The sequence below is a fragment of the Oncorhynchus kisutch genome, unplaced genomic scaffold (genome assembly GCF_002021735.2).
Source record: "Oncorhynchus kisutch isolate 150728-3 unplaced genomic scaffold, Okis_V2 Okis01b-Okis20b_hom, whole genome shotgun sequence".
Taxonomy (NCBI): domain Eukaryota; kingdom Metazoa; phylum Chordata; class Actinopteri; order Salmoniformes; family Salmonidae; genus Oncorhynchus; species Oncorhynchus kisutch.
Window position 1 is genome coordinate 7,632,199 of NW_022261978.1, and position 24,021 is coordinate 7,656,219.

At 41.7% G+C, this 24,021-nt stretch overlaps 1 protein-coding gene across 1 annotated transcript; it reads left to right on the top strand.

The window, feature by feature from the left end:
• The first annotated feature begins 800 nt into the window (after positions 1-800).
• Positions 801-24,021, top strand: LOC109877626 (myosin heavy chain, fast skeletal muscle-like). Its single transcript, XM_031811585.1, has 39 exons — positions 801-1,028; positions 1,384-1,530; positions 1,741-1,897; positions 2,135-2,162; positions 2,427-2,541; positions 2,664-2,756; positions 2,933-2,993; positions 3,115-3,213; positions 3,549-3,652; positions 4,082-4,220; positions 4,494-4,612; positions 4,781-4,930; positions 5,025-5,195; positions 5,412-5,715; positions 6,060-6,124; positions 6,220-6,307; positions 6,424-6,541; positions 6,703-6,826; positions 7,212-7,348; positions 8,084-8,339; positions 8,523-8,765; positions 9,116-9,292; positions 9,387-9,532; positions 9,982-10,072; positions 13,917-14,306; positions 14,428-14,554; positions 16,076-16,194; positions 17,178-17,374; positions 17,622-17,805; positions 17,942-18,107; positions 18,422-18,546; positions 18,706-19,014; positions 19,222-19,425; positions 19,577-19,702; positions 19,830-20,000; positions 22,999-23,103; positions 23,185-23,280; positions 23,399-23,530; positions 23,889-24,021. The coding sequence occupies exons 1-39, from the start codon at positions 813-815 to the stop codon at positions 23,907-23,909; spliced, it is 5,820 nt and encodes a 1,939-aa protein (XP_031667445.1). The 5' UTR covers positions 801-812; the 3' UTR covers positions 23,910-24,021.

Here is a 24,021-nt window from a genome sequence, read left to right on the forward strand (position 1 = left end):
TTTGCCTGGTTGGCACTTCCAACCAGATATAAGGAGGCTGAGGCCCCAGCATCCATAAGTCAGATACCTTCTTCCTCTGTGGTAAGACTCTCTCCACCTTCTTAGAGTTGTACATTTGTCTCATCTTTGTACTCAGCATCTGAGGCAGTAGCTAACTGCACTGTTTGAATTGACTTCTGCATGTCTCTTGTAAGATTTGACAATATGCAATCAAATGGTATACAATGTTACATTTTTAAAAAACTTTAAATGTTTTACTTTAAATCAGTAACTTTCATTTATGGTTTATTGCTTGTAAATTGAGGGGGGGGGGGGTCTAGAATGTAACTGGGGTTTCAGTGGTATTCATTTTAATAAAAATATCCCTTTCTATCCCTTCGGGGACTAAATGATGAGGTTTTGGACCACAGGAGGTTGGTGGTACTTTAATTGGGGAGGATGGGCTTGTGGTAGTGACTGGAGAGGAAAAGGTGGAATGGTAACAAACACATCAAACACATGGCTTCTAGGTGTCTGATGCCATTCCATTTGCTACGCTCTAGTCATTACTATGAGCCCTCCTCCACTCAGCAGCCTCCACTGCTTTAGACTTGTGCTTTTTCACAACACCTTATGTTTCACAGGGTCCTCTAAGAAGTACACATTCATCTGTAGGAGGGGGAAAAGAAGGTGAGACATGGTTTAACTCTTCAAATAAAAATTTATGAGAATATTCTGAGCGATACTGCACACCTAACTCTGTTGACTGGGGAGGAAGCACCACAGAGTCAATCATGTTTCTTGTTTCATCTCTTTCCTAGTTATCCGTCACCATGAGTACGGACGCGGAGATGCAGATCTACGGCAAGGCTGCCATATACCTTCGTAAATCTGAGAAGGAGAGGATGGAGGCACAAGCCGCACCCTTTGATTCAAAGAACGCCTGCTATGTGGCAGACAAGGTGGAGCTGTACCTTAAGGGTCTGGTCACTGCCAGGGCCGACGGGAAGTGTACTGTGACAGTCACGAAACCTGACGGCACTAAGGATGTAAGTCTGATCTGAAAAGTATTCAAGTTTGTGTAATTATTCAATTTCTTGAAAAATCATCAAAATGATCAAAAACATTTCAATATAAAATCTTAAACAAAATAAATATTATGAAGGATTTCTTGTTTTTTTGGAGCCAGAATATAACATTCAATCACATCAACACAGCTATTTAAAAATGGCATAGATTTTTTTGTTATTGACTAGTCAAGGATTGTCAGTGGCTGAAAACAAAGTAGTTGGATTACATGTTGATATGCATTTGTTTAACAATTGTAATTGTATTTAATGAGCAAACATCATTCAGTCATGTCCACTTTGATCTGTGTGTAATCTAGATGTCTGACTGTTTCAGGAAGGAAAAGTGTTCAAAGATGCAGACATCTTTGAGATGAACCCCCCTAAGTACGACAAGATTGAGGACATGGCCATGATGACCTACCTGAATGAAGCCTCTGTGTTGTATAACCTCAAAGAGCGTTATGCAGCATGGATGATCTATGTAAGAAACCTGCACATACAAACACACACACACATGAAGATAATAAATACACACATACAGTACTACACATAATTAAATGGTAGAAACCAAAACATATCAATACAGTAGACCCACATCAGTTTACCAAAGTACACCCACATCCTCACATAAATCCAGGTAAATGTCAATCTGATTTTGTTAATCTCCTAATGTAATTATGCTTTCATCCAGACCTACTCTGGGCTCTTCTGTGCCACGGTGAACCCCTACAAGTGGCTCCCTGTGTACGACGCAGAGGTTGTCAACGCCTACAGAGGGAAGAAGAGGATGGAGGCTCCACCCCATATCTTCTCTGTCTCTGACAATGCCTTTCAGTTCATGCTGATTGGTAAGAGCTCTCATGGATGGATGGATGGATGGTTGGTTGGATGGATGGGATGTTGAAATATGCTTTAGGGAAGTATCTACTGTTTTCTAGTCTAGGTTCGAACAGTTTGCTGGGAATATCTAATTTCACTACCCTTGAATGGAAAATGTTCCAAATTGAAATTCATGATGATGCTATGAATACAATAATGTCCCCATGTGTTTTGAGTATGATAAGCAATATGTTTTTTGGTTCCAGATAAGGAGAACCAGTCCGTCCTGATTACGTAAGTTGTTTACTAAAATGTCACTTGAGAAAGTGTTTCTATTGTAATAAGTTGGGTCAGTTGGTGTGATGAAATACATGACAATATGGATGGATTAGAGCATCAGGCTCTGTGTAATAACGAGTCGATGAGAATGATTATTTGTTAAAGACTTATGTCAGAACACAGGTGAACAGTGTATTTTTCTACGCTATTTCTTAGTGAAAGCCAATCTGACACTCAAACATGTAACTAAAACCCCTCTTTCTCTGTCATATAAACCAGCGGAGAATCCGGTGCAGGAAAGACTGTCAACACCAAGCGTGTCATCCAGTACTTTGCCACCATTGCAGTGTCTGGTGGAGAGAAGAAGAAGGAAGTAGACCCCAGCAAAATGCAGGTAAGTTGTTCTTGTGTTTGACTTCTTATTTCGGTTTGGTTGAATCATGTTTCAAAAAAAGTGTTCAATCGAGAAAAACGTGCTTTACCAGTTTCTGAGCAACTTGTGTTTGACTCAATCAGGGGTCTCTTGAGGATCAGATCATTGCAGCTAACCCTCTGCTGGAGGCTTACGGTAATGCCAAGACAGTGAGGAACGACAACTCGTCTCGCTTTGTAAGTATGAAGGGCATACTGTGGAAGTTACCTTATATTGGAAAAATTTATTTCAGTAGTTCCCTATTGTCATTTCAATAGATGTGCAACAAACTGTAACATTTAAAGAGGTCTATCAAAGTAAAATGTTAAGATTAATTTGTTGACCTATTTATAACCCCCATAATCGTCAACAGGGTAAATTCATCAGGATTCACTTCCAAGGTGGTAAACTGGCTAAAGCTGACATTGAAACCTGTGAGTTGGTTTTGATTGTTTCTCAATGCTTTCCTAAATTCACACAGATCATTTTTAGGAGATCATATCATCAAATTAAATATAATATTACAATCTCTTTCTCTCTCTCTTTCACCCTCAGACCTGCTGGAGAAGTCCAGAGTGTCCTTCCAGCTGCCCGATGAGAGAGGCTACCACATCTTCTTCCAGATGATGACAGGCCACAAACCTGACATAGTTGGTACGACAAAGTAGAGGTTCATGGGAAATTATTCCCACCCCCATCTGTGGAACTTCTAAAAAATATTCATAGTCAAAATTAATAATACTATTACAATGATTACATCCAAGATAACAAGGCATCTAGACATGGGTCAGGTCTCTGGGAAATATCTATCAAGTAATACACTGTGATGCACTAGTCCACAAGTCTCAGTCTCCTCTTTAATGCTATTCATTATATACTACATGTATCCTTGAGTCCATCTATTGAGTAAAGAAGGGATAGATAATGTAAAGTTAGAACAGCAGAATTCTAAGAGATTTAACTGACAAGCTGTTCTCCGTTGTCCACAGAAATGTCGCTCATCACCACCAACCCCTACGACTTCCCCATGTGTAGCCAGGGTCAGATCGCTGTGGCCAGCATCGACGACAAGGAAGAGCTGGATGCCACAGATGTGAGTCAAACAAAGGATTAACCAAACTCTAGATATAGAATGGATAGGACCACCATACACACTGAATGTGCTGTGCAATTCCAACTTGGTGGCAGTTGAGAATTTTCAGATATTTTTGGTTTGATTCTAAATGCCTTGTGTTTGTTAGACATGTGCCTCAAGGAACACTTCATGCCTTCACACTTCGCCTTGAGGCACATACATGTAAGACATCCACAAGAGAGCACCACTATGTGCCCTGTGGAACTGTGTAAAACTCATTTTGTGCTGCCACCTACTAATGTGTTTGCCAAGCGTAATCATGTGTAACAGAGAAGCCAGTCAAATCTATCTATCTCATTTGTTCCGCAGTGAGCAGCACAGAACTGTAGTGTAACTGACCGAACTACCGTTCAGTTCATCTCTGTTGTACTTCCTCTTTAATGTCAGGATGCCATTACAATCCTGGGCTTCACTAATGATGAGAAGATTGGCATCTACAAGCTGACAGGAGCTGTAGTGCACCATGGAAACTTGAAATTCAAGCAGAAGCAGCGTGAGGAGCAGGCCGAGCCAGACGGCACAGAGGGTGAGTCCCACTCATAGATATACAATATGTAGAGCATTAGTCCCATTCCCCAACATAGAAATAGAACACCTAAGACAGACAGTGCCACATGAAAGTCAGGCAGGAGATCATTTTTGGAGACAAATTACAACCTCCACAAATGATTTGAAATGATGGATGTGGGTGAATCAAAACCTACCCCACAAAGAAGTTATCCAAACTATTTTGCCAGTTTGACATCATGAAAAAGTGATCTTGTGTCCCTGAGTCTGTTGTTGTTGGTTCTCTCTCCAGTGGCTGATAAAATCGGCTACCTGCTGGGCCTGAACTCAGCTGAGATGTTGAAAGCTCTGTGCTACCCCAGAGTGAAGGTCGGCAACGAGTATGTGACCAAGGGACAGACTGTGCCTCAGGTAAGGAAGCCAAACAAAGCATCTACCATTCTCTGCGAACCGGAATTATTTTGGGGACGAGTGCATTGAGTTTTTTGAACAGTGTTGTTGTTTTCCCAAATGTATCATCACCTCATCACTGGACATGGTCAATATCTCACGTATTCATTTGAGGTATTATCATTGCAGGTTAATAACTCAGTCATGGCTCTGGCCAAGTCCATCTATGAGAGGATGTTCTTGTGGATGGTCATCCGTATCAATGAGATGTTGGACACCAAGAATCCAAGGCAGTTCTATATCGGTGTGCTTGACATTGCCGGGTTTGAGATCTTTGATGTGAGTATGAGACCAGAACAAGACAATTAGTTCTGATTGAGATGGATTACAGTCTTGTATGATGAAATGATCCCCTTTAAAATTCCATCAACAGTACAACAGCATGGAGCAGCTGTGCATCAACTTCACCAATGAGAAACTGCAACAGTTTTTCAACCACACCATGTTCGTCCTGGAGCAAGAGGAGTACAAGAAGGAGGGAATCGTCTGGGCCTTCATTGACTTCGGCATGGACTTGGCTGCCTGCATTGAGCTTATTGAGAAGGTAAGATGTCTGTGAGGATTATAATGGACCTCAACAGCAAAGCTCAAATGGAGCGCTGTGTGAGATATTATCAGCATCTGATTGTTGAGATCTCAATATGTTTCCTATTATGTTCCTCTAAATGAATATAATCCTATAACAGCATGTTTACTAAAGGAATGAATGTGATCCAAAGTGTAAATATCACTAATTTGATATACATCTCTTTTCGTAAAGCCATTGGGCATCTTCTCCATCCTTGAAGAGGAGTGCATGTTCCCCAAGTCTTCAGACACTACCTTCAAGGACAAGCTGTACTCCCAGCATCTTGGCAAAACACAGGCGTTTGAGAAGCCCAAGCCTGCCAAAGGCAAGGCAGAGGCCCACTTCTCCCTGGTCCACTACGCCGGCACTGTGGACTACAACATCACTGGATGGCTGGAGAAGAACAAGGACCCCCTGAACGACTCAGTTTGTCAACTGTACGGGAAGTCAGGAGTCAAAATTCTGGCTGCCCTGTATCCTGCTGCCCCACCTGAGGGTAAGACTAGCATCACGTCACAAGATTTAATTAAGCACCAGTTACAATTTTCTTTAAAGTCTGAATATATCACAATTTCTTAGGGTTAATCACTGTGTTGATTTACTCATACACTCGATTAATTTACTCATACAATAGGTGTTATTCTACACAATCTGATTGGCAGCATTTGCCTCTAGATAAGTATGAAGTTAACCAGAGATTCTCTGGTTTATAATAAGTGTGTTTGCTGAAGACAAGACCACTCTAGATTTCTTACATACTTTTAAAATTATTCTATTTATTCCACCCGCTCTAGGAAATGTACTTTTCTAGTTATCTTTTACTTTCCCCCATTTTAACAGATACAACCAAGAAAGGAGGCAAGAAGAAGGGTGGTTCCATGCAGACAGTGTCTTCCCAGTTCAGGGTGAGCTTTTGAAATGTGTAGATTCAGTCCTTCAAAAGGTGCAATTATTCTAAATTACAGTCGGCCTGAGAAAATGGTTTGTAACCCTCTTACAGGAGAACTTACATAAGCTGATGACCAACTTGAGGAGCACTCATCCTCACTTTGTGCGCTGCCTGATCCCCAATGAGTCAAAGACTCCAGGTACAAGAAATATTGAGTTAAATATGTCATCTTATCAGTACAGTATCAGTAACCTTAACAATCCCAATCTATAACCTGTTTATGAGTATTAAAAGAGACTTGTTTTGTTTTACCAGGTCTGATGGAGAACTTCCTGGTTATCCACCAGCTCAGGTGTAATGGTGTACTGGAGGGTATCAGGATCTGCAGAAAGGGATTCCCCAGCAGAATCATCTATGCTGATTTCAAGCAGAGGTACATGCTCACACATACACAGACACACACACACACATACATACACAATCACAGAAAGATCTGCTCCAAGGGTTTTCCCAGCATCAGAATAGTCTTAACTTTTAAGTAATATAACAAACATATTACAACTTGACATATGTTACACATTTCTCCTCATTCAGGTACAAAGTACTGAATGCCAGCGTCATCCCTGAGGGCCAGTTCATGGACAACAAGAAGGCTTCTGAGAAGCTGCTTGGGTCCATTGATGTGAATCACGAGGATTACAAGTTTGGACACACCAAGGTCAGTCAAAGCACAACTTCAATGATAATTTAAAATCTCTTCAGTTGGTATATCCATTATTTTCTTCTTTCTTCTTCAGTTAACTAATGGAAAATTGTAGTGTTTTTCTTCAAATTCATGCATCACGTATAGAAGAGAAACTAAAGTCATTATCATGTGCATTGTGTTATAGTGGTATGGCTGCAGTTATCTGTATCTGTGTACATTATTAATATACAACTGTACAATAACTAACAACTTGGAAACAACCCATCCCATGGTTTGTTTGTAACCGTTGCAAAGTTAATGTTGTTTAAATCAATCTAGTGGTGTTGTTCCCCTCTTTCCATTCAATCCGTTCTGTTACAATCTGTGGTTCCATTGACCGTGTTAACCTGTGTCTCAGGTGTTCTTCAAAGCCGGTCTGCTGGGTGTCCTGGAGGAGATGAGAGATGAGAAGCTGGCCACTCTGGTCGGCATGGTCCAGGCTCTCAGTCGTGGATTCCTCATGAGGAGAGAGTTCACCAAGATGATGGAGAGGAGGTGAGGAATAGTAGACATCTTGGCAAAGCTTTCTGTCAACCACCTGTATCTAATGCATTATGATTACATACTGTATATGCTGTGAGTTGTTCAGAATGAGAAAGTACATCTTATAATGGTCTACTAAAGCTTTTGGGTTAATTAATTTAGTCCAGAAAGGGATGTAGCAACTAAAGGATTCTAGCTTTATAGCTGCAGTTTGGGATTTGGCTGTTCGATTGTAATTTAAATTTGTGATATTTATCCATTCATTCTTGAAGAACATAAAATTCCTCATGAGCCAAGCATGACTGTCAGTCATTGCATCTAGAGAGCTGTCTATGAGTTTAAGTGTGGTTACATTTCCCTACACCGATTCCTCAGCTGTTAACAAAAGGGGTTAGAGGTTTTGTTGTTCTTCGACTCCCAGACAGACGCTTTTTAAAGCATCCCAAAAGGTAAAAAAAATTGTAACGCGAATCACGTTATATCTACATAATTTCAACCAAAAAATGTAATGTGATAATATTGTAAAAAAGTGGATTTCAAAAATATCATCAACCTTAGGGAATTTCATATTTTTTCACTCAACTTTTAACCGAAAACCAATAACATGGTGAAATAATTTGTTGATTTCATGTTGAATTCACGTCAGTTGACAACTCAACCAAATGTAAATCAAAACTAGATGTTGAACTGACGTCTCTTCCCAGTGGGATGTCACTGACATGCCACTCTGTCCTTTGTGTCGACCAGAGATTCCATCTTCGCCATCCAGTACAACATCCGCTCATTCATGAATGTGAAAACCTGGCCATGGATGAAGTTGTACTTCAAGATCAAGCCCCTGCTGCAGAGCGCTGAGACTGAGAAGGAGCTGGCCAACATGAAGGAGAACTATGAGAAGATGACAGCAGACCTGGCCAAGGCTCTGTCCACGAAGAAGCAAATGGAGGAGAAGTTGGTGGCCCTGATGCAGGAGAAGAATGACCTGGCACTCCAAGTAGCATCTGTGAGTGAGCAACGACCTTCAGGAGGGCACATTTACACAAACATTTAAACACACACACACATACTGTTATTGCCCATATTATTTATATATTTCATGATTTGGTCTGACCAATTTGACTAAATTAAGTCTATATTTTCATAAATAAAGTTAGGCTGATGATTTTTTCTGCTGTTCTGAAACCAGGAAGGAGAGAGTCTGAACGATGCTGAGGAAAGGTGTGAGGGGCTCATCAAGAGCAAGATCCAGCTGGAGGCCAAACTCAAAGAGACGACCGAGAGGCTGGAGGATGAGGAGGAGATCAATGCTGAGTTGACTGCCAAGAAGAGGAAGCTGGAGGATGAGTGCTCTGAGCTGAAGAAGGACATTGATGACCTGGAGCTCACCCTGGCCAAAGTGGAGAAGGAGAAGCACGCCACTGAAAACAAGGTCTTGTGTTTTACTATAGACAGTCTAACCAACAATAATCCAATCAATACTCAACTCAAAACATAGTTTAACAGAAATGGAATTCAAGTTGTATTGTGGGTGCAGGAAATATTATGACACAATAGTAGAATTTCAGTTGCGGGGTACTTCCAACATTCATTGCATGTTCTGATTGCCCTCATTTATGACTTCCATTCGAAACATAGCCATGGTGTACACTTCCATCTAGTGTTGAATCTATAGTACAGTAGATGTTGATTCATTTCTAATCTAAATTAAATGAATGCAATATTTAACAAACTAAATTGTCCCTTTATGTATAATTATAATTATGTTGTGGCCATTTACAGGTTAAAAACCTGACAGAGGAGATGGCGTCTATGGATGAGAGTGTTGCCAAGCTGACCAAGGAGAAGAAAGCCCTCCAAGAGGCCCACCAGCAGACACTGGATGACCTGCAGGCAGAGGAGGACAAAGTCAACACTCTGACCAAGGCCAAGACCAAGCTGGAACAGCAAGTGGACGACGTGAGTGGAGTTTGACATTTTGGCCATGATAGTATGTAAGATGATATTATCTTCAGTTGTTTAGATTTTAATAATATGTGTTTTTATCTTCTAGCTTGAGGGTTCTCTGGAGCAAGAGAAGAAGCTCCGTATGGACCTTGAGAGAGCCAAGAGAAAGCTGGAGGGAGATCTGAAACTGGCCCAGGAGTCCATAATGGACCTGGAGAATGACAAGCAGCAAGCTGATGAGAAAATCAAGAAGTAAACACAAACAAATGACTACAGTATTATCTGCTATAATGGTTGTTTTTGGCTAATTCTTGTAATTGTGAATCAGCATATACATGTGATTCTTAAAGAGATACTTCAGGATTTTGGAAGCTCTTTATCTACTTCCCCAGAGCCAGATGAACTCATTTTTACGTCTCTGCATGCCGTTTAAAGTTGCTAACTGTTAGCGCAATGACTGGAATTATATGGTAACTGCTAGCATGCTAGTAAGCGATGGCTAGCAAAACTACTTCTAACTTCCTTCATACTGGATGCAAAGACATACAACTGGTATCCACAAGTTCATCTGACTCTGAGGAAGTAGATACATTGCCAAAATGCTGAAGTATTCCTTTAAAAGCAATATGAATGGTATAATGCTCTCCCTTTACACTATCGAACCAAAACTAACTCTGCAATCGGCGAATTTGTGTTCTCAGGAAGGAGTTTGAGACCACTCAGCTCCTCAGCAAGATTGAGGATGAGCAGTCTCTGGGAGCTCAGCTGCAGAAGAAGATCAAGGAACTCCAGGTACAGTAGAGGATCTAGGGGTCTAAGCTCCAGACTCACCCAGGTACAAAGCTCCAGAACAGAAAAGCACAGACTTGAAAAACATTATTCTGGTAGCACACATTTTTCCCGATAGATTCTGATGGCTGAATAAGTTGGAACGTGGTGCTTCTTGCTGTTGTAAAGATGGTGCATCAAAATGGTAGTTTGGATCCTGCCTTGGACACTCTACTGAATATATTAACGGTCTTTGTATTAACACATTAATGCAAAATATACATACTATTATTATTTTGTGAGGTTCATGTTTCAACTGTATTGTAGTGTTCATCCCCCTGCTCCTACACCTGTTCTAGGCCCGTATTGAGGAGCTGGAGGAGGAAATTGAGGCTGAGCGTGCTGCCAGGGCTAAGGTTGAGAAGCAGAGGGCTGATCTCTCCAGGGAACTTGAGGAGATCAGCGAGAGGCTGGAGGAGGCCGGAGGCGCCACTGCTGCTCAGATTGAGATGAACAAGAAGCGTGAGGCTGAGTTCCAGAAGCTGCGTCGTGATCTTGAAGAGTCCACCCTGCAGCATGAGGCCACAGCCGCCGCTCTGCGCAAGAAGCAGGCCGACAGTGTGGGCTGAGCTCGGGAGCAGATTGACAACCTGCAGCGCGTCAAGCAGAAGCTGGAGAAGGAGAAGAGGCGAGTACAAGATGGAGATTGATGACCTCTCTAGCAACATGAGGCCGTCGCCAAGGCTAAGGTGAGTAGTGATGTTTTGATCAAGCAGTATTGAGGAAGGTCAACTACATCATCATTCAACTGAACTGAAGTTGACAGGAATCACATATATAAAGTAATGATGGAACATGTTTCACTAACAGGGCATCTGGAGAAGATGTGCCGTACTCTTGAGGACCCAGCTGAGTGAGCTCAAGACTAAGAATGATGAGAATGTTCGCCAGGTCAACGACATCAGCGGACAGAGGGCCAGACTCCTGACAGAAAATGGTACCATCAACAATGAACAACAGCCAATGCTTTCCTTCAGTAGAACCAGAATAAAATGTGTTGGGGATTTATGTCCATAGTCCACATTAGTGCCGGTCGGTGATTTTAAGTTGAAGGAGGACAATCATTTTTTTTAGGAGCTTGGCCTTACTTCTATTTACAGCATATTGGATGACTCNGTTAACAAAAGGGGTTAGAGGTTTTGTTGTTCTTCGACTCCCAGACAGACGCTTTTTAAAGCATCCCAAAAGGTAAAAAAAATTGTAACGCGAATCACGTTATATCTACATAATTTCAACCAAAAAATGTAATGTGATAATATTGTAAAAAAGTGGATTTCAAAAATATCATCAACCTTAGGGAATTTCATATTTTTTTCACTCACTTTTAACCGAAAACCAATAACATGGTGAAATAATTTGTTGATTTCATGTTGAATTCACGTCAGTTGACAACTCAACCAAATGTAAATCAAAACTAGATGTTGAACTGACGTCTCTTCCCAGTGGGATGTCACTGACATGCCACTCTGTCCTTTGTGTCGACCAGAGATTCCATCTTCGCCATCCAGTACAACATCCGCTCATTCATGAATGTGAAAACCCTGGCCATGGATGAAGTTGTACTTCAGATCAAGCCCCTGCTGCAGAGCGCTGAGACTGAGAAGGAGCTGGCCAACATGAAGGAGAACTATGAGAAGATGACAGCAGACCTGGCCAAGGCTCTGTCCACGAAGAAGCAAATGGAGGAGAAGTTGGTGGCCCTGATGCAGGAGAAGAATGACTGGCACTCCAAGTAGCATCTGTGAGTGAGCAACGACCTTCAGGAGGGCACATTTACACAAACATTTAAACACACACACATACTGTTATTGCCCATATTATTTATATATTTCATGATTTGGTCTGACCAATTTGACTAAATTAAGTCTATATTTTCATAAATAAAGTTAGGCTGATGATTTTTCTGCTGTTCTGAAACCAGGAAGGAGAGAGTCTGAACGATGCTGAGGAAAGGTGTGAGGGGCTCATCAAGAGCAAGATCCAGCTGGAGGCCAAACTCAAAGAGACGACCGAGAGGCTGGAGGATGAGGAGGAGATCAATGCTGAGTTGACTGCCAAGAAGAGGAAGCTGGAGGATGAGTGCTCTGAGCTGAAGAAGGACATTGATGACCTGGAGCTCACCCTGGCCAAAGTGGAGAAGGAGAAGCACGCCACTGAAAACAAGGTCTTGTGTTTTACTATAGACAGTCTAACCAACAATAATCCAATCAATACTCAACTCAAAACATAGTTTAACAGAAATGGAATTCAAGTTGTATTGTGGGTGCAGGAAATATTATGACACAATAGTAGAATTTCAGTTGCGGGGTACTTCCAACATTCATTGCATGTTCTGATTGCCCTCATTTATGACTTCCATTCGAAACATAGCCATGGTGTACACTTCCATCTAGTGTTGAATCTATAGTACAGTAGATGTTGATTCATTTCTAATCTAAATTAAATGAATGCAATATTTAACAAACTAAATTGTCCCTTTATGTATAATTATAATTATGTTGTGGCCATTTACAGGTTAAAAACCTGACAGAGGAGATGGCGTCTATGGATGAGAGTGTTGCCAAGCTGACCAAGGAGAAGAAAGCCCTCCAAGAGGCCCACCAGCAGACACTGGATGACCTGCAGGCAGAGGAGGACAAAGTCAACACTCTGACCAAGGCCAAGACCAAGCTGGAACAGCAAGTGGACGACGTGAGTGGAGTTTGACATTTTGGCCATGATAGTATGTAAGATGATATTATCTTCAGTTGTTTAGATTTTAATAATATGTGTTTTTATCTTCTAGCTTGAGGGTTCTCTGGAGCAAGAGAAGAAGCTCCGTATGGACCTTGAGAGAGCCAAGAGAAAGCTGGAGGGAGATCTGAAACTGGCCCAGGAGTCCATAATGGACCTGGAGAATGACAAGCAGCAAGCTGATGAGAAAATCAAGAAGTAAACACAAACAAATGACTACAGTATTATCTGCTATAATGGTTGTTTTGGCTAATTCTTGTAATTGTGAATCAGCATATACATGTGATTCTTAAAGAGATACTTCAGGATTTTGGAAGCTCTTTATCTACTTCCCCAGAGCCAGATGAACTCATTTTTACGTCTCTGCATGCCGTTTAAAGTTGCTAACTGTTAGCGCAATGACTGGAATTATATGGTAACTGCTAGCATGCTAGTAAGCGATGGCTAGCAAAACTACTTCTAACTTCCTTCATACTGGATGCAAAGACATACAACTGGTATCCACAAGTTCATCTGACTCTGAGGAAGTAGATACATTGCCAAAATGCTGAAGTATTCCTTTAAAAGCAATATGAATGGTATAATGCTCTCCCTTTACACTATCGAACCAAAACTAACTCTGCAATCGGCGAATTTGTGTTTCTCAGGAAGGAGTTTGAGACCACTCAGCTCCTCAGCAAGATTGAGGATGAGCAGTCTCTGGGAGCTCAGCTGCAGAAGAAGATCAAGGAACTCCAGGTACAGTAGAGGATCTAGGGGTCTAAGCTCCAGACTCACCCAGGTACAAAGCTCCAGAACAGAAAAGCACAGACTTGAAAAACATTATTCTGGTAGCACACATTTTTCCCGATAGATTCTGATGGCTGAATAAGTTGGAACGTGGTGCTTCTTGCTGTTGTAAAGATGGTGCATCAAAATGGTAGTTTGGATCCTGCCTTGGACACTCTACTGAATATATTAACGGTCTTTGTATTAACACATTAATGCAAAATATACATACTATTATTATTTTGTGAGGTTCAATTGTTTCAACTGTATTGTAGTGTTCATCCCCCTGCTCCTACACCTGTTCTAGGCCCGTATTGAGGAGCTGGAGGAGGAAATTGAGGCTGAGCGTGCTGCCAGGGCTAAGGTTGAGAAGCAGAGGGCTGATCTCTCCAGGGAACTTGAGGAGATCAGCGAGAGGCTGGAGGAGGCCGGAGGCGCCACTGCTGCTCAGATTGAGATGAACAAGAAGCGTGAGGCTGAGTTCCAGAAGCTGCGTCGTGATCTTGAAGAGTCCACCCTGCAGCATGAGGCCACAGCCGCCGCTCTGCGCAAGAAGCAGGCCGACAGTGTGGCTGAGCTCGGGGAGCAGATTGACAACCTGCAGCGCGTCAAGCAGAAGCTGGAGAAGGAGAAGAGCGAGTACAAGATGGAGATTGATGACCTCTCTAGCAACATGGAGGCCGTCGCCAAGGCTAAGGTGAGTAGTGATGTTTTGATCAAGCAGTATTGAGGAAGGTCAACTACATCATCATTCAACTGAACTGAAGTTGACAGGAATCACATATATAAAGTAATGATGGAACATGTTTCACTAACAGGGCAATCTGGAGAAGATGTGCCGTACTCTTGAGGACCAGCTGAGTGAGCTCAAGACTAAGAATGATGAGAATGTTCGCCAGGTCAACGACATCAGCGGACAGAGGGCCAGACTCCTGACAGAAAATGGTACCATCAACAATGAACAACAAGCCAATGCTTTCCTTCAGTAGAACAGAATAAAATGTGTTGGGGATTTATGTCCATAGTCCACATTAGTGCCGGTCGGTGATGTTTAAGTTGAAGGAGGACAATCATTTTTTTTAGGAGCTTGGCCTTACTTCTATTACAGCATATTGGATGACTCTTTCATATTCGATTCATCCAGCTCAATGTAACATCGATAGGTTTAGAGTACTACATGATACTCAAATGTTCCATATACCCCCATCATGAGGTTGCTTCAACCTAGCCTATGAATGACAGTTTACAACGTATGTGCACAGGTAGAGAGAAGAATTTGAGTAATCGAGATGAAAGACCGTGATACATTCAATACCGCCTTGCACACTCTTGCCTGCAAGCCAGCTGATTTAGGTTGTAATCATTAGTCCAACAGTTGCAAACAAGAGTTTCTATTGGACAAATTCAGGTATGTTTATCCTAATTTTGTTCCGTTTGCTTCCGTTTAAGAAACGTTTTTCAACAGAAATCGATGGAATGAATACCCCGATCACACGAAAAACACAGTTCACTTTCATAGAAGCCACATACAAACAGCATGATCATTTTGCTTGTGGTATAATTCCTTCTCGCCTCACCTTTTACCTTCTGGACTTCAGTGCAAAACACATCAGCTGTCTGTGATCAGGCAACAAAAAAAAACGTTCCAAGCCAAACCTTCATAGCATAACCACTAACCGCTACACACAGCCTAAATCGATGTCACCATATTAGCTAACGTCATAGCTAGTCAACGTAGCTACTGGAACTAACACTTTAGTAAACCCGCTACAATAATGCAGTACAGTCAGCAAGCAGTTTAGCAGTTACACAATGGATCCCGCTGGCAATAAATTAATAAAACCAAAAGCTTACCTTGGCTTGGAAGAGTTCTATTGTTGGATAGCCACAGACAGCTAACTAACATATCATCCCTCTCTGTTTGAGCCGGGTGTTTGAGTAGACTAAACTAGCTAGCTGCATTTGCTAGCTAAGTGAAAGTGAAAAAAAAGACATCTCTCTCTCTCTCTTGCTTCTCCTTCATTTTTAAAGAAATTTATCTGTTAAACTATGTTCTTTCTCTCTCTTTGAGTCAACTACTCACCACATTTTATGCACTGCAGTGCTAGCTAACTGTAGCATATGCTTTCTGTACTAGATTCATTCTCTGGTCCTTTGATTGAGTGGACAACATGTCAGTTCATGCTGCAAGAGCTATGATAGGTTGCAGTACGTTGTCATTATTACTGTGAAAATCTCTGGAAGGGGGTGAGAACCATGAGCCTCCTTGGTTTTGTATTGAAGTCAATGTGATTTCACTGAGGAGGATGGTCCTCCCCTTCCTCTTCTGAGGAGCCTCTACTGGTCCACATTGTTTCTATTGTACTATTCACCACCGAACAACATTGCCCCCAAGATACATAAAAATACATTTTCAATCTTAGAAAACAAAGACGTCATTAACAAGATGTCCCTCTATCCCTACAGGTGAGTTTGGCCGCCAGCTGGAGGAGAAGGAAGCCCTGGTGTCTCAGCTGACCAGAGGAAAACAGGCCTTCACCCAGCAGGTGGAGGAGCTGAAGAGGGCGATTGAGGAGGAGGTCAAGGTAAGGGACCCAAGATGGACTCCACCGACCCCAGAGTTTAGTGCAGGGATCATCAACTAGATTCAGCCATGTGCTGATTTCTTTTCTTGAGTGGATGGTCAGGACATAATTACAAATAATTTGTAGACTGCCAATTGAACGGAAGAAGCATAAACATATATAATATTTGACAAAAACATACTGCATTTTTCAAACACCCGAAACAGCTTTTTCCTGCAATCTATAGCCAAAATCTTTATACTTAATTCAATGTAAAAAAATATATATATGTCTGTTTTTCAACATATCTAAGCATACCTCTTCAGCTGTCTGTAACTTGATCAACTGACTGGTGGTTGTTTTTTTAAAGAAACTAAATATGCTTCTCTTCATCTCTGCTAAAATCTGGGTAAAAGATTGGAAGGAATTTGAGTTTAGTTATTGCTTGCTTTTCTTAAGTCTACCAGCCTTTCTAGCAGGCATGCCAGCTAAGATAGTTAGACAAGCTAGCCACTCTACCTTGATTGATAGCCTGAAATGGCTTCTTGGTAGCTAGTTATGAGGTTGGGATTTTGGGAACCTATGGTATCTGGGCTGACTAAAGCCAACTTCAGAAAATTGCAAGGTAACTAGTAGTATTACAGAGAAACAACAACAGGACAAATCTGAGGGGGCACGTGCCCCTGTTCCCCCGTGGGGCATGACGCCTCTGATCACATAGATCTGTCTGTTGTGCATGGGAATACTTTGGAACAGATTTCCAAAACTAAAATCACGGAGCAGATTTGTTGGTGTTTTTACAGTCTTTTATGCCCCCCCCCCCCGCCAAAATATTATTTTATTCAGAAAACTTGAGGGGCCAAATAAAATTGTGCCACGCCAGTTGGAGAACACTGGTTTAAAGACATATCTTCATGTACATGGTGACTACACCACCCTCAGAGAGCTCTACTATAATTTGTTTGACTATCTCTCCAATCACTCTTTGTCTTTCTCTCTCACAGGCTAAAAATGCACTGGCCCACGGTATCCAGTCTGCCCGCCATGACTGTGACCTCCTGAGGGAGCAGTTTGAGGAGGAGCAGGAGGCCAAGGCAGAGCTGCAACGCGGCATGTCCAAGGCCAACAGTGAGGTGGCTCAGTGGAGAACTAAGTATGAAACTGATGCCATCCAGCGGACAGAGGAGCTGGAGGAGGCCAAGTGAGTCCCACAGATCAGCAAAACTAAAATATAGGGTATTGATGGTGAGGGTGGATTGGATTGATGGTGATGGTGGATTTGATTGATGGTGATGGTGGATTGGATTGATGGTGATGGTGGATTGGATTGATGGTGATGGTGGATTGGATTGATGGTGAGGGTGGTAGGGGGCTCTGAGGAAATGTTACATCAACATGTATTATAACATTTGTTTCAGCCCCTAAAACCTCCCTCTGTTGTCCAACAGGAAGAAGCTGGCCCAGCGTCTGCAGGAGGCAGAGGAGACCATTGAGGCGACCAACTCCAAGTGCGCCTCCCTGGAAAAGACCAAGCAGAGGCTGCAGGGAGAGGTGGAGGACCTCATGATTGATGTTGAGAGAGCAAACGCAATGGCCGCCAACCTCGACAAGAAGCAGAGGAACTTTGACAAGGTGAAAATTAATAAACCTCACCGTAGGCTGATATTTACTGTTTGAAATATGATGAATTGTAGTATAATTGTAGCATATTTCTGATTCAAAACTCTTCATCAATGACTTCTGATGAAAATCCCATGGATTCTCCTAGGTTCTGGCAGAGTGGAAGCAGAAGTATGAGGAGGGCCAAGCTGAGCTGGAAGGAGCTCAGAAGGAGGCTCGCTCTATGAGCACTGAACTCTTCAAGATGAAGAACTCCTATGAGGAGGCTCTGGATCATCTGGAGACTCTGAAGAGAGAGAACAAGAACCTGCAACGTGAGCATTTGACAGCAGTTCTATTTGGTTCATGTTTGACTAGTGTTTTGGAAATGGAGGGAACTGCAAACATCAAAACTACTATTACACCATTTCAGAGTTTTCATGTACAGTGCAATATATATATATATTTTACCTGTGATCACTATTCCTTTGAAACCCCAAAGGATGTGGAGGGCAATTAGATTTGCAAGACCATATGAAGTGTTGTTAATTAATTAATGGTTATTATGATTCAATGTCAACTTCAGTACATTGACAATATCCACTTAAAATCCCCCAAGTCTAAACTGCTCCTGTATGTGTGTGCGCAGAGGAGATCTCTGACCTGACTGAACAGATTGGAGAGACTGGCAAGAGCATCCATGAGCTGGAGAAGGCCAAGAAGACCGTAGAGACTGAGAAGTCTGAGATCCAGACCGCTCTGGAGGAGGCTGAGGTACAAACTACAGTTGTTTGATGGGGAAAGCACTGTTACACTAGCCAACACCAGCTACAGTCCAATGATCCCTGTATTGGAGTTTATTGTAGTCATATATATAATTCCTACTTCCAAATGTATTGAACACAATTGGCCTGACTGCTTCTGTTTGTCCAGGGAACACTGGAGCATGAGGAATCCAAGATTCTGCGTGTGCAGCTGGAGTTGAACCAAATCAAGGGTGAGGTGGACAGGAAGATCGCTGAGAAAGACGAGGAGATGGAGCAGATCAAGAGGAACAGCCAGAGGGTGGTTGACTCCATGCAGAGCACCCTGGACTCTGAGGTCAGGAGCAGGAATGATGCCCTGAGGGTGAAGAAGAAGATGGAGGGAGACCTGAACGAGATGGAGATCCAGCTGAGCCACTCCAACAGGATGGCCTCTGAGGCCCAGAAACAGCTGAGGAACGTCCAGGGACAGCTCAAGGTAAAGGGACTGGGACATCAGGTTCAAATACATGAACATGGAGAGGGATTTGTTTGTGAATCTAGAAAATAATAGAACAGAGGAATTGAATAGATTGAACTATGTGCTGTAGAACGGTAGGGATATTGAGTAAATTCTTCACAATGAACATTTCTATCAGCCCTACTTCCACAAGTCCTAATGAATGTATGTCATTGTGAACCCCAGGATGCCCAATTGCACCTTGATGATGCCGTCCGCGCTGCAGAGGACATGAAGGAGCAGGCAGCCATGGTGGAGCGCAGAAACGGCCTAATGGTGGCTGAAATCGAGGAGCTGAGAGTTGCTCTGGAGCAGACAGAGAGAGGCCGCAAAGTGGCTGAGACTGAGCTGGTAGACGCCAGCGAGCGTGTTGGACTGCTGCACTCCCAGGTATTGGTCAAATGCCATTTCTAATGAAACTCAACCAAGCATACTATTTACACACACCTGGAATTCGACAGTCCTTACTTTCACATTTTCAGAATTTGTGACTTGTCAGTTCTCTTGAGAGTCAAACAAATCGTCTTGTTTCCTCCTTCAGAACACCAGCCTTCTGAACACCAAGAAGAAGCTGGAGACTGATCTGGTACAAGTGCAGGGAGAGGTGGACGACATCGTCCAGGAGGCCAGGAATGCAGAAGAGAAGGCCAAAAAGGCCATCACTGACGTGAGTCCTTGGATTACATCAATTTGATTTGTCCTCAAGGGAAATGGTAGCTGGGCTGGTTAACCACAATAAAGATGTCAGAGGGATGTTATGATTTGTGCATAACTTAAACAAACTACCATTCCAGGCGGCCATGATGGCTGAGGAGCTGAAGAAGGAGCAGGACACCAGTTCTCACCTGGAGAGGATGAAGAAGAACCTGGAGGTCACAGTCAAGGACCTGCAGCATCGCCTGGATGAGGCTGAGAATCTGGCCATGAAGGGAGGCAAGAAGCAGCTCCAGAAACTGGAGTCCAGGGTGAGATACCAGCAGGGTGGATTAGGGTGGATTGAAGGACTGATTGCTGGACATGTATTTGATCATTTAAAATTACACAGGAGACTCTTTCTCTCAATGAATTAAAATGGTTTTTATTGTCATATACACCAGATAGGTGATAATTAGGGTTAAGTGGACATCAACACATTTTTCACATTGAAGGCTCAGGTATTTGAACCAGCAACATTTAACTGCTAGGATACCTGCCACCCTCAACCACCTCGATCAAGGGTTCCTAAACTTTTTGACACAGGACCCCTTTTGTGATAGAAAATTACATTAGTGACCCCCTCATAATATCAGAATACAATTCCTACTTTAGAGTGCAGTAAAAATAGCATCCAGGTAGTTTTACCACAGTGTTTCTAAACCCAGAGGTGCACATTGCAAGACTTCTGGGAATGCTTGCGATTTTAGACCAGACCAGGGTTTGAGATGTCTATGGGAGAAGTGAAAAATTCATCCTTCTTTGTTAATTTTCTTGAAATCTAAGGGCAAGACCTAGATTTCGAGCCAATGTCTAATGGAGTGCAACTTTAAGTAGCTGAAACTGTCATTACTACAACCTAGTGAAAGTAACAAACTAACACGTTTTAATTTTCATCAAAAACAGCTATCTACCGAAGGAGTGCTTTTGACTGCATGAACATGTGCAGTTCAGCACAACTGTTAGACCCAATGTTTCTGTGCATGAGCTTAGCTAGCTATGGTCGCAATGGGATTGTCTACAAGTCCTCATCTTTTGGATTTGCTACGACTTCTCCGGTGCATGGCTGGACTAATCATGTCTCGGCCCCTGGGAAAGGACATTTTTAACTCACCCTTTGGCATCAGAAACAACATTTGCAGTTTTAAAACAAATGTTCAGCTATTCTATTCATTTTGCCTTTGGACAGAAATGGCATTTGGTTATTTTAGAGCTAATTCCTTGAAATTCTACACATTTTGCCATGTGGCGGAGAGAAAATGTAGCAGTTTTAAAAGCTTAATTCAGGATGCATTTATCTTCAAAATATACATTTTGGGGAATATGTTACACTTTAAAAACCTTTTTATTTTTTTAACTTTTATTTAACTGGGTAGGTTAGTTGAGAACAAGTTCTCATTTACAACTGCGACCCCCCCATCCAAGATAAAGCAAAGCAATGCGACACAAACAACAACACAGAGTTACACATGGAATAAACAAACATACAGTCAATAACACAATAGAGAAAAAGTACAGCGTGTGAAAATAAGGCAAGATAAGGAAGGTAGGCAATAAAAAGGCCATAGTGGTGAAATAATTACAATTTAGCAATTAAACACTGCAGTGATAGATGTGCAAAAGATGAATGTGCAAGTAGAGATAATGGTGTGCAAAAAATAAAATAACAGTTTGCGGATGAGGAAACTGGATGGGCTGTTTACAGATGGGCTATGTACAGGTGCAGTGATCTGTGAGCTGCTTTGACAGCTGGTGCTTATAGTGAGGGAGATATGGGTCTCCAGCTACAGTGATTTTTGCAACTCACTTTAGTGGAGTTGAGAAGAATTGTAGCCAAGACCTTAAAATAAAGATATACAAATGTATTTATCTAGTTGCTTCGTTCAGGCTTGTACAGTTGTCTTGGCAGACTTCTTCTAAACTGCCATTTCATTCATAGTAATAATAATAACAAATAACAATTCTCAATAAATATCAACACACGATATAATTTACTGTACATTAATCAAATTAATCCCATTGTAATCATTTGTTAGGCTTCATCTAGTTACATTGTTTAATTTCTCTCTCTCTCTAGATCGCTATCAGCTTCATGTCTCATTCACTCTGCTGCAAAAGGGCCGTTACTAGGGAAGCTAGCGTTGCTATGCGGGGCTACCAGCTAAAAGGCTAACGGCTAAATTAGCTTGTAGGCTAGCGGACTTTCACAAGTTCATAAAAACGTGAAAAAACAACATAACATCTTAACAAACATATTTACATTAGCCGGAAACATTACTGTCTTTAATATGGTGCTTTCCCACTTACCTGCCAAATTAATTCATGACATAAATGTTATGTCGGTGCTTCTGTCTCGCTGTTGACTCACTTGGCTAAAGTCTCTTCATAAATGCCATAGCACGAGCTCCCCATGGTAGAAACATTGTTCTATCTGTGGTGGAAGCAACCTCACGACATTAAAACAGGCCACTGTCGGCCTCTAGAGGCCATACGGGTACTGAACTATACACTGCTAAATACATGCCACAATGTATAAATAGTCATATACAATATATCACAAATACAAGATGAATTGACTTGGGAAAAAATGATCAGTGATTGAGTACTGTGGATACCAATATCACCGTTTATTTTTTTATTTCACCTTTATTTAAACCAGGTAGGCTAGTTGAGAACACCTTTATTTAAACCAGGTAGGCTAGTTGAGAACAAGTTCTCATTTACAACTGTGACCTGGCCAGGATAAAGCATAGCAGTGTGAACAGACAACAACACAGAGTTACACATGGAGTAAACAATTAACAAGTCAATAACACAGTAGAAAAAAAAAGTGTCTATATACATTGTGTGCAAAATGCATTAGGAGGTAAGTGAATAATTACAATTTAGCAGATTAACACTGGAGTGATAACTGATCAGATGGTCATGTGCAGGTAGAGATACTCCCAGGCTCATGTTGTGCAATCTAAGGGTTAAGAACATCAATTGTGGATTAATATTATTACATTGTATTGTACACAATTTCCACGGTTCCATGTTAGTTTACCCTGCTGTTGCTATCAATATTCATAACAGTTGAAATGTAAATTACACCTTGGGAACCACTGACCTTGATAACGAAATGTTGTTATAATAACAGACGACTTCAAAAAAAATTGTGAAAAGGAACAGACCTCCTTGATTAGGTAGAATATTACCTGTGTTACAAAGATTCGTTACATCTGATTTCACCAGCTCAAACAAATGCCTACGTTTATCTTTTTCACAAAGGTGCGTGAGCTCGAGACTGAGGTGGAGGCCGAGCAGAGAAGAGGTGTAGACGCTGTCAAGGGAGTCCGCAAGTATGAGCGCAGAGTCAAGGAGCTCACTTACCAGGTAAGAGAAAGTGCATTCTTCACACAGACAGGTTTGTGTATAAAACTATTGGGGCATTGATTCTTTGATCTTCTCTCACAGACTGAGGAGGATAAGAAGAACGTTAACAGACTTCAGGACCTGGTAGATAAGCTGCAGATGAAAGTGAAGGCCTACAAGAGGCATTCTGAGGAAGCAGTGAGTCACAAACTTAGTCAAATACTCTGAAAGCATACAATCGAAAACATATTTATCTTTAGAAAAAATTATATGATAAATGCTGATGTTCTGCTCTCCCTCCCTTTTCCTCACCCAGGAGGAAGCAGCAAACCAGCACATGTCTAAGTTCAGGAAGGTTCAGCATGAGCTGGAGGAGGCTGAGGAGCGTGCTGACATCGCTGAGACTCAGGTCAACAAGCTCAGAGCCAAGACCCGTGACTCTGGAAAGGTACAGATCTGCTGCTAGACCTGTACCTGACTCATGTTCAGATATGACCACATCTACACCACCTATGATTCAGTCTTCAATACAGACCTTTTACACTCAACTCTATTGAAGATCTCTAAGAATCACATCTTAAGTAGGGCAAAAAATATGGTTATTTCAAACTAAGCTGGTACTTAAAAATGGAAAATCCAAGCTGAGGACTGAGCCTAAAATGCTTGTTCCATTATACAGTATTCTTTAAGTGATCATAATATATTTATCATGTTAATAATTATTACTGATCCATTATATTCTATCCATATATTTATCATGTTCATTATTATTACTGATCCATTATATTATTTCTTTCTTCTTACAGGGAAAAGAAGTTGCTGAATAAACAAGACCAAAGTATTGAAGATCAAAGTCTTACCATTTTTCTGTGTTGCATAAAATATGATTTTCATGGTGAAATGTTGAGCATTGATTAAAAACATGTGGATCTACATACA